General features: G+C 36.1%; 1 protein-coding gene across 1 annotated transcript in view; it reads left to right on the top strand.

Moving 5' to 3' along the window:
* The window catches only part of MEF2C (myocyte enhancer factor 2C), a 96,466-nt gene that overhangs the window by 66,597 nt on the left and 17,864 nt on the right, over positions 1-12,005 (top strand). Inside the window, exon 5 of the mRNA XM_040540314.1 lies at positions 406-453. Within this exon, the coding sequence (XP_040396248.1) occupies positions 406-453 (48 nt within the window). The remainder of the gene's footprint in view (positions 1-405; positions 454-12,005) is intronic.

Raw genomic sequence — 12,005 nt, 5'->3', positions numbered from 1 at the left:
CAGCGTATGAATTATGCTGTCTAGCAGAAACTTTCAGTCTCTTCCTCCAAATCCTATGTGGAAGCCTTGCTTCTCTGACTAACACTGACCTAAAGGTAATTTTCAAGTGAATGAATACTTAGCTTTCAAACATGATTGACCTCCTGTGCTGTGGAAGTACGAAAGTAAAATAATGAATTGTTGGGTACTGCATATTTTATTTGTCCTTGAAAGGCAAATACCTTGTATGTGTGACATTAAACATTATGATATTATGACTGTGGGTCTGATCTGATGCCTGCTGAAGTAAGAGGAAAATTGTAGTGCATATTGGAGCAGGCTGTTTGAAGTCAGAGAAAATGTTTTGCATGTTTGCCTGTTAAAAATTATTGTACTCACTCATAGTATTTCATTTCAACCCCCTAGGTGGCCTGATGGGTGGGGACCTCACTACCGGTGCAGGCACCAGTGCAGGTAAAGAGAAAATAATTTTCATTTATTTTTTTTAACTGAACAAAGGACTTCCTCTGAAGGCTAAGTCCTAAAATAGCTCCATATTGGAGATGGGATATTGGAAAGTGATCAGTGTTGGTTTATTTCCCCCAGATGAGGGCTGGGGAGTTGATATTTGTTGGTTTTGTTTGTTGTTGCTGTTGTTGTTTTTTAGAGTATGAAGAGACTTGTTTTCAGCAGTGTTTAAAATCTAGCACTTCAACAAATTGCCTGGGTACAAGTGCCCGTTTTCCTCCATAAGAGGCTTTCTATAAAAACCTGAGTCCATTGCATTGCCCTGGTCAGGCAAAACTTCCACTGAGGCCAGCATCTGGAACTCTGTCTCGTTTTAAGTCACAGGGAGTTTTTGCATTGACTTCAGTGGACTTAAGTAAAAATTTTGCTATTAAGTTTCTCCTTAAACTTTCATTTGTTAAGCACGTACCTTATTTCAAGCTCACACATAAAACCATTTCTAGTAATCAAAATCTGTTAACATTTACTTAAATAATCAGCAACTAACTCAAGCTTAGGTTTATGTTTTTACTTAAGTGCTCTGGGACATGACAGGAAAAGGATTTTCCAAATACCCGTGCAGAGGAAAAGATTTTCCCCTTTAATTCTGCCCCTGTGCTACTAATGAGAACTATACTCGTTAAGGTCGGTGTTACCAAAGCAATGTTGTCAGAGTAGTCCCCTTTGCTCAGTAAACTCAGTGGTTTGTTAGCAATGTCAGCAATGTTGCATTATTACAAATACAGATTACAAAAGACAATGGCAGGATTACTGTTTCAGTTTTAGAAGTAAACACATATGTTCAAGGAAAATAAGCTGAGTGGTAAAAACATGGAGCATATCCCATGTTACTGGGTTAACTGCTCTCAGAACTGTACAGAAAATAGTTGGAAGATACATTTTGTGCATTGTAAACTGAGGCTGATATATCTGGCCATTTTGAACCTCTATCATAAAAGGATTTATAAAGAAATTCTGGATACAGTGATTTTTATTTTTTTTTCTTGGCTCTTCTCAGCCTGCTTTGGACCACCCCCCTTTTATCTTCACACATAGATGAGTCACAGATGTTTGTGTGATGCATTTGTAGTAAAATTGAAACTGCACAGGATTGTAGGAAAAAGCTGCTTTAAACACGTGCTGATACTTTGAGAGGTAATTTTGTATTAATTTAGGAGTAGGGTAAGCAGAACACCAGAACTTAGATATTAGTCCCCTTTATCAAAAAAATAAAATGTAGAAAATTATAGTTTTGTTAATTATCTTTTGTTATTCTGTGAAACGGCTAAAGAAAGATTCATTCTGGAAATGTTCGCACTTATCTCGTTTTTTAATCTTATATATAGTAGAAGTTTCAAGAACGACAGCGGAGAAACTCGGATAGGAAATTGATTGCCCTATTAAGGGGCTCCCTCTACTGGCTTCTTAAGAAATATCATTCTCTCGTTCCTGGTTTTCCTATTTCTTTAAAAAGAGGCTGGAAACCAATTAACAAAGGCAATGTCTTCTTCTGAAAGGGTCACATACTAAAATAATAGCTCATCAACACATGCATTTGGTTTAATAATTCTTGTGATTAATAAAATCTCTATATCAATATGCTAGTTTAAAATGGATATTCTTTTTAAATACATTTTTTCTTGGAAATATATTAAAAGCATATATAAACATAGTAAGAGGGATAGCTTGATTATTTACTCATTAATTAAGAATTTGTATCTCCTGCATCCAATGCTATGCATTAAGCTCTCAAGCAATCTAACTTTGGAGTAGGCAATTGATTTGAGGGGCGTGTATATGGGGGGCATTGCTAGGAATGCAACATAAATATTTAATCATATGAATAGTCTTTCTTCGTGTCTGGCAATAAGAGCTTTAAGCACCATTAAAGAAGTGTTTTCTAGATCTCTTAAATGCAGAGCAGTAGGAAGAACTTGATACAGGGCTGAAGGAGGATGAAAGGTCACTATAAGGTTAAATCCTCTGTCTTAGTTGCATTATTCTACAATGGCACTATTTCGGACAGGCCTCTCTTAAGGGTGCAGAAGAATAAACATCAAAAGTTCTCTTTGTTCATCACTCTTCATAAGAAACAGAGACCTCCGTGTTTTTTTTCTAATTGGCATCATAGAAGCTGGTAGCATGATCATGTGGTTTAATCTGTCAGGGTTCATATTTCTGGCCAAATTAGAGCATTCTAAATTTGCATTTTTCTGCAGCGTCCAAAAATAGCTTATATTCAAAATAACATACTCCAAGAAGAGGAGTATAAAAAGTTTCATTTCTGTCACTACAAAATGAAACTACTTTTGATTGCTAACACCAGGCCTCAGTTTCTGCACCACTTTAACAAATTATATTATCGCAAATTACATTATAACTGCAATATCACAAATGGAAAAAGATTAGTTAAGCCTGTGTTTTGAAAACTATGTTATTTTGATGGTTTGGATTATTTTAAGTAATAACCCTGAAATCATCCACAATTTACCTTGGGAGTCAACTGAAGACGTAAATAGAATGTAAGAAAGCTGACTGCTTCTTTATTATCCTGCACAACTAAATACCAGCAGTGGTATGTTTAACTTAAACCAAGGTTATCTCAGGTTTGTTAAAGTAAATTTCTTCTAAGCCAAACACTGATTGAATAGTTTCTATCATGTGATAGCAGCAACTGCCAAATATTTTGAAGTGAACTTCACATTTAGTATATTTGCTAAATTACAGCAAAGTCTTTGGCACTATTCTGTCCAACCAGAGGCTTTTGACTGAAAGAGAGAACAAGCTCTTTTTGGACTCAAATTGGTTTGCTGGGTCGCAGTCTCGTTCTGGAGTCAAATCCATCAGTTTACACTATAACATGAAAACAATAAGTGGCATGTTACCTGTTCCCATAATAGACTGTATGAAGTTCTTTTTAATTTTTAGGGAACGGATTTAGTTGTTAACAAAATTGGCTAAGTCAACAATAACTTTACCAGAAATGAATAACAACGATGAAGTAGTACTTTTAGTTCTGCTAATTATCTGAACTCCAGTTTTATGTAATGGCTCAATAATTATGCTGAATGCCTGATAAAAGATTACAACTTCAAAAATATTCAATAGTTTTAAAACAAACTACTACAGGGTTGGAGGAAGTGTTTCTTTGCGTCTGCACTTTAAACTTGATTTTTAAACTCAGTTGTATTTTCAGATTGAGTCATATTTTTAATTTTTTCCATATGGTTTTCAGATTATGGCATTTTGTATTTTATAATTAACTTTTCTCTTGACTGGAATAAGCCCTCTTAAGTCAACAGAATTTCTTTAGATTTTAGACCACTATAAATAATAAAATCAAAAGAAAATTTTAATAGTAAGTTTTAAATCAGGGATGGGTATTATAATATTCACAAAAAGATTGAACTATTTTTAATTTCTATTTTTTTCCATAATTTGTTTCACTGTTCAGTTTCTGTACTGCCTCCATGTTGACATTAGTAGTAAAGTAAAGGAGCAAGTTATTCAAAAGTACTTGGGAGTCTAAAAATGCTGTAATTGTGTCAAGTACTTGTTCTCTGTAAATGAGGCAGCCTTAAACTGCCTTTAAGCTTGTTCTTGTAAATCATTACACACTGAAAAGGTCAGTAGTGCATTCTGAAAAATTCATCCCAGGTCTCTTCAATAATTGAATCTCATATTTACCTGTAAACCAGCAGCTAGTTATATTCTTCTGGAAATGAAGCACAGGCTAACAGTTATCTTCTTGTCTTCTGAGAAATGAGGACCTGGATCTACCTGCCAATATCGCAATTGTTTGTGATTTTCTGCTAACTTTTCTTTTCTTGATCATGTGCGGACTCTGGGTGAATGTATTCTGCTAATATTTCAAGAAACACAGGGATGTATGTAATAATTATTTTTCTTTTTCTTTTTCTTTTTCTTTTTCTTTTTCTTTTTCTTTTTTTTTAATTTCTAAGCCCTTGGGGTAGAGGCGATCTGGGTGGTACCATCTCAAAAAAAAAAAAAAAAAAAAAAAAAAGGTTTACTAAAAAGAAACAATTATCTGCCCAAATAAGCCTACTAGGAGTACCGATACAATTATAGGTTAAAAAAAAAAAAAAAAAGTAAACAGGGATTTCAAAGGCACCTAGTTCTATTAGTGTCTTTTGAAGTCTTAAATATAAATAAAGCAAACTAGTACTAAACAATGAAAATTCAAAATGTTACATAAATATTCTCTGCTGTGCCCTGAAATCATCTTTGGCATAGGCAAGAGAAGGTAATTCGTAGGCTACAAGTGCGGAATATGTTAAACAAACAAGTGAGCTTAGAACAACGATTCCCAAAACACAGCTTATGGGCATACTGCTGGGACTGGGTTTGCCAAGGAGAGCATTATAGTCATTGCCCTTCCCTTACAGCTCAGTCAGTGCACTTGCCCACAGACCTCTCATTTAAAGATTGGGCAAGATGCGGTACAAAAGTATAGTAAACAACAGTTCCTGTCCAAGGAAGTGTACAGTCCAAAAGAAAGAACATGCAGTCATTCATAACAGAGTTCATGATGCAACAGTGCCAAATCCAAACAATAAGAAATCATAAATTGGCAGGTTGGCTTAAAGCTGTGGAGGGGGATGACAAATGAAAAATACAACAGCTCTCTTTTTCTTTTGCCTTTTTCCACTCATTGTATGCCAGTAAGTATTGCTTTTCCAAGCTTTCCTCCATATAGGAAGGATACATACTGTTTTTTTAGTGTTGTATTAATCCAGGAGTTGGTGTTTACAGCAAGTATCTGTAAGTAGGAGATATGTGATGGAGCAGTAACACGGCAATGTGTTTTCTAATGCACACTATGAAGGAAACAGTCTATATAATTTCATACCCGTGCAAGCAGTCAATACAGACCTTTCCAAAATTAAGTTATTTTCCTGCCCCAAGCAACTGATCTGTTTTGTACAGCTTCTTCAGACTCTTTTCACACAGGTAAAAATCACATCAGTGAAACTCTGAATATAGATTTGAAATGATGGATACTGCTGTCCATGTAAATGTCAAACAAAACCTTGCAGCGTGTGTCAGATGCAAATGGCGGGTGTATGTATTTTCAGCTAGCTCTTACCGATGAAGAGGTCCGTGTAGGCTCATTCGGAGTAGACCTCAGTGAAAATCTGTGAAAATTTGGCCTGCATTATCTTTCCATCAATTGTGTGTTGACTTGGTAATTTATTTAGTTATTCTGTCTCATCATCTCCGTTATCAACAGTGTCTCAATATTTGTATTTATAAAAAGACAGTTTGAAAGGATTGAAAGGGAGAAAGCCCTAAGTTCACATGTAATGAACAATTAAGTGAGTCATACAAACTGGTTCTTTGTGAGTAAGATTTCAAAGACAGGCATGATTGACTTCTCCTTTTCCTCTATGACAAGCAGTTACAAATATTCCTCTAGAATGGCTTGGATTCTTAGGATAAAATCCTTTTACTAGTGAAGTCTGTGGGAATTTCTTGCTTTACTTTTGTGAGATGGGGAATTCACAATTACTGGTTTTCCACGTACATTCTTGCTCATTAGGACATCACACTGTCTGCTGTTGCACAGTGCCATCCATATTCTTGTTCCAATCCATAAAACACAAAAAGGCATTGCAAATCAGCAAACATCTGGATTTCATGCCTGTCCTGAGTCCTGACAGGGATAGTTGATGCCTCCTGGATCTGGAATGCAGCAATGGCATTACTCTGAGAAGGAAAGCAAGAAATGCTTTTAACCTCCTGAAGCTGGGACTGCAGCCACATGTAGAAGCTCCTGGCAGTATTAAGTTAATGTGACCCGTGCCCTTTAACTTTTAACATGATTCCCCTATTAAGAGATTCAAGACATAGATTCCAGTTGTTTTCCAAATCTCTTGCAAGTTGATTTTTTCCTTAATAACAGTTGGAACAGTCTCCTGGAAATAAACGCCGGAGGAGACAGGGGTCAGTTAGTTACTGATCTTTTCCTTGTATCTACTTAAATTTTAAAACAAATTTAAGCAGTATTATCTCTGTGCAAAACACTTTCCTTTCGTACACATATCGGTTGTAATAACATGGGGAAGTTTAAAAAAATAGGCTGTATCATTTGTGTTTAAAATAGATAGTTTTGAAGTTTTCCTGGTGTTAAATTTTAAACCATGCATTCACCATCTTTCAATAATTGTGCATTTAACAAAAGCAGACAACTTGACATGTAGCTATATGCCTAAGGAAAAAAAAATCTTAACAGACAGTTCTAAAGTTTCTTTGGGGAAACAAGAAAGTATATTTTCAAATTATATACTCATTTTATAATTGGAATTACTTCTTGTCCTGAAATATTTTTTGTTGAACAGCATTTTCTGCAAAGCGGTAATTTATTTCAAATGCCCAAAAAAGCAAAGGACACATCATCAGCAAATAATTTTTTCAAAAGCAGATGATTTGTCAACAGCTCTCACTCAGGCAGTGAGGAGAAAAGTCCCCTTCCCAGGCTCATATATTTTTCCTACATGTCAGTGTAGTTTTACCTCTCACACAAGTCTGCTTTTCCTTTCTTCTGACACTAGAACATCTCATATATATAAAAAAAAAAAAAGGCAAAAAAACTGTTTGCTTGTTTTTGCTTCATTTGTTTTGGTTTTGTTTGTTGTTGTTTTGGGATGGGTTTGGTGCTATTTTTGTTTTGTTTTGTTTTTAGACAGGACTAGAATGGAGTAGCTTTTCAGCTAGCATACAATGTAAAGAAAGATTCCACCACAAGCACATTACACAGTATTTAATAGTTTTTCTGGAATAATAATTAAGTTATAATCCTAGTGGCCAGCTAAGTCCTGAAAATATACTTTGGAATGGTGGTTATCACAGACAGGTGAGATCCATTTATGGTTTGTGCATACTACACATTAAGAGATCAAGTCTATGATACTTATTGCAAGATTTTCAGAAAATGTGGTTATACAAGCTAAATTTCTGATAAACATTTTTGCAAACCATCCTTGATTTTTTGTGTTGACCTAACCTAAGAGAGCGTAGTGCAGAAGATTGCTACATTCCTAGTGGAGGGAATGGGCTAAGCGTTGCAGAAGTGAGCACTCAGTGGCAAGGGAGCACTGTGCAAGGCAGGGGAACATTGAATCGGGGACATCAGGGGAACAGCTACAGCACCAGTAGCAGGGTTAGAATAACTTTTTCACCATGGCAATACACTTTCAAGTGTCAGTCAGATCCCAGAAATCTTGCTTGGACCTTAAAAACATTATACAGTGCCCTCATTTTTGCGCTACAGAAGTTTAGTCTTTATAAAGCACAAAATGAAGAACACTGTAATTTTCTTAAGTGATTTTTCTAGAAATTTGCAACTTAGTTACAGTGCTGATTAGGTGAAGATTCAAGATAAACAAGATAACTTGAAATATATGGTTTTAGAGATAAGCATAGATACAACTGTGTTAGAACAAAACAGTGTTGTAGAAGTGGAAATAAATGAATCAATGCAATCAGAAGTAAAGATATAGGAAACAGAGCATTTTTGCCTTGAAGCTAATTGAATCTGAGATTCATGAAATGAGATACCTTAAAGAATTATGAAAGCAAATAGTAAGATGCCATCATCAAACTATTTAAGAACATAAGCATGGATTGCCCATTGCTTTCCTTCTGTGTTGAGGAATAAGGGCAGAATAAGGATAATCGTGTCAGCTTGAGGAAGGCAGAGCACGCCTCCCCCTTCTGTCAGTGTACACAGAGCTTGAGACAGACCCTCGCTGCCTATGTGATGTATACACTCCTATTCTGAGGGTTGCAAGGAGGGCGTCCAGAGGTGTGCTGAAACATCTGCCTGCAGCTTGGGAAACGTCGTTTTGAAATGTTTTGAAGGGCTGCTTGCAGTTCCTTGTGTGGGTAGAAACAGGGTAATTCTGTAGACAGTCAGGTGCCATTTTTACATGTATTTTATTAAGGTGTGAACTCCTAACAGACTAAGGTGGGAGAATATTTCGTACAAGAACTACTTCAAAAACATTTAAATATGGATCTTATTATAGCAACAAAACATGACCACAGAATTAGTGATCAGGTTGATTTGCGATGCACTTAGTTACGCAGTTGACTCAGCAGTAAAATATTTGCATGAAATGTAATGATCAGATTTCTGTTCTCATCCTGCATGTAAATAAACCTATGCATTTCTCCGCCTGGCTGAAAAAGCATCTCATACTGCTAGCCTCCTAGATTTACGGCATTGCCTTTGATTTCCAGAAATGAGTTTTGCAGTGCTTTCTGTGTCGTCAGATGGCCAAAGGGCCACTTCTTTACTTCCAGCTTCTACCTGAGAAGCATCCTGTCTGTCCTGAAGGAAACCTGCTGCAGTATAGGACACACGTGTCCTTTTTCATCGGTAGTTGTGTGCACCTGCAAACACTCCAGACAGAATAGATTGCGAGGATGTTCCACATTTCAGATGGCACTTGTCCCAGGGTCAGAACTAATTCTGACTACTTCATCCATGTAAACAGTTCATTAAGATCCTCTACACAATGAAGAGGAGGAGCTCGTCTTCAGCTCCTTAATGATGAGGAACACACTGCCAGGACACCGCAGGGGCAGGGGGAAGCTGAGCTGGGGAGCCAGGGGCGTTTCCCAGGGGAGGCAGGGCAGCCGCAGCCCTGGGTATCAGGCACCTGGCCCCTGGGTGGGGGTCAGGATCAGGCCCAGGGAGCCAGAGGACTGGTTAGAGGGCTGTTAATGACGGTAGATGTGAGATGTAGCCATAAGGCCCATACTGTACGTGTAGGTTCAGAGCCTGAGTGCTGCAACCTGCCCAGGGACACAGAAAAATTGTGTTCTTGTAGAAATTTCTGCTGTTATACTTACCTTATTTCTAAACGGTTGGTTTCTAAAACTGTAACAAGAGCAAAGAGTTGTTTAGATATTTTTCTACTGCTCTTCCAAATGTCTGTACACTCACTGCACTTTTTTACTATTTCAGTCCAAAAAGCAGCTGATATTTTATAAGATGCCTGAGAACTCTTTCACACACAGTCCATAGATTTTATATACCACATCTGTCTCAGTTGGCTCCCAGCAATTCAGCACAGAAGGTCCATTAGGGTAACGCTGTGGGAATAGGCAGCTACTTTAACATAAAGATTTTCTTTTTTTCTGGGTGAGTGTATCTGCAGATTGGTTTTCTTCTACCACTTGCAGCTGTTAAAGGTCTTGTACTGTGACATGACTAGCCTGCAAGATGTAAGAACCTCCAATTATCTCCTTTAAAAATTATGTGTAGGTAAATACCAGTACAGCTTCCTGGCATGAGTGCATTATTTTTGGTATCTTTTTTGTTTGGGTCGTAAACAATAGCCTGTTTCAATGGTGTGTATGCATTAAAAAAAATTATACATATAAGACATAATAAGAGAAAAGGAGCACATTCTTTGTCTTTTAATTACTATTAGGAACAATTATCATTCTCCCAGGTAGTGGGAAGCAGAATCAAATGAAGAGTGCAAATCTGGATGTAAAATTAACAGAATGCTTATTACTGCATTGATTCTTCTTTCTTTCTTCTTAATTTATTTCTTCCTTTATTTATTTATTTATTTATTTATTTATCTTTTTCTTTTTTCTTCTTTATACATTCTGAAGTCCAGAGTAAATTATAGCATACTTAGGTCTCATATAGATTTATTCTAAATTTAACAATCTTTTTGAGAGGCTTGGTGGTCTATTATAATGTCATGTATGTGATGTGCATTTAACATAACCCAGTAAGAACCAGGAATCCTGCATGAAATGGAATGTACATATCCTTAGTGGAAGAATTATGATAATTTCCACACGTAAGAGCATATGCTTGTTGAGAAGTTGAAATTACCATTAATATTTATTAAGACTAGTTCAAGAATTTGAAAGCTCTTTTCCTATTAAAATTAATGGGAAGTAGGCATCCCAGGTGCCTAAAGATCTTGTAAATTCTCAACCCATATGGTGAGTGAGACGCTTTAGAGAAATGAAAGAAAGATCAAAGGAAGGACATATACATTGTGTGTCTTGCTCTTAGTTCTTCTAGGACTACTATAGTGTTTTTGTTGATTCATTATATTGTTATATATTTGAAATTATAAATTAAAAAAGAAATCAAGTTGGAACATGACAGGATCAAATCTTCAAGAAATCAGAATGTAAAAATTGTCCATTCTTTCGAGACTTTGAGACTTTGAATCATAACATCGCTGCTCAAAAATGTTGAGAGATATGGAAATAAATAATTGACTCCTGATTGGTTTTACCTTAACATTTGGGACGCTTCCTATCTTAAATGTTCCCTAGAGAAGCATTGTCCTAACAGAATATCAAGAATTGCAGCCACTTTGCAATCACTGTCACACAAATGACACAACTATGAAGGGAGTTAAACTTTGCTCCCTGTCCTGTCTTGAATAAACCTGTGCCTTGCCTATACCCTTAAATTCAAGATAGCAGTGCATGAATTTGCAACATAGTTCAAATCATAGGTAGATTAATTAATATAACAATATATTTTGTTTGTATTGACTAACTACTGGTGCATAAAAATACCTTCTCTGGATGTTTTTAAGAAGTGATGTTGTAGGGATTAATTATGCAGTGTCTACATGGACAAAATTCCCACTGAAGTCAATGGCACTTGTGCCTAATTGCAGAATGTGGGAACATACCCAAGAAGAGCATTCTATGCTCAGAAGACATTTGTCTTTATATTCTGCCATTAGTCCCAGTACAAAGTCTGGCACGGCATTTCATGATACGTGCTGCTCCACTAGTTCTGTCTAGAAACAAGCTCTTTTCTGTGTAAAATATTTTTACTCTTTTAAATCAGTATAACAAACACAAAGTGGAAAAATAATTTTCTCTGAAAACTTCTTGAATTGAAAAAGCTATAAATTTACAAATTGTGACATATGCCCTTTAAAACTTGTACATCTACTGTTTTTATTTTCATTATGCATTACAAGTGATATCTGTAATGTTTAAAAATGTTCTATTCCAGCAAAAATATGGCTTTTAACCAAATAAAAATGTAAAGCCAACTTGCTCAAATATCCATCTGTTTTTCATTTTCATATAATCTATAATCAGGAAATCCATTCATACATGACATATAATTTTTGTGCTTTCAAGTGGATAGTGGAATGTGATGTTCTGCATACAGTCACATCTAAATTGATAATTGTCCAGGCAGAGCGTAATTTTAAAGTATAGGATGAAGGAAGGTTTAATTTGTATATTAGAAGTCTTATACATTTTTTTGCCTCTGCATGTAAATGAGACCATTCTCTTTGGCGGATTTATCTGAAGGTGGGACAGCTGCCTCAGAGCAGGCCACAGCTTTCTGAGTAAAGAGGATCGGTTTAAAGAGCTGGTTTAAATGCAGACTCTTCTTAGCAGTAAACCGCATGCATGCATTCATCACTGATTTTCAAATGATGGGTTTCTATATCATTGGTTTAAGGTCCCCAGTCCTGAATTCCTGA

Source organism: Cygnus olor, chromosome Z, assembly GCF_009769625.2.
Source record: "Cygnus olor isolate bCygOlo1 chromosome Z, bCygOlo1.pri.v2, whole genome shotgun sequence".
In the NCBI taxonomy this organism is placed as follows: Eukaryota; Metazoa; Chordata; class Aves; order Anseriformes; family Anatidae; genus Cygnus; species Cygnus olor.
Note: the sequence above shows the minus strand (reverse complement) of the source record. Positions and strands in the feature narration are given on the sequence as shown.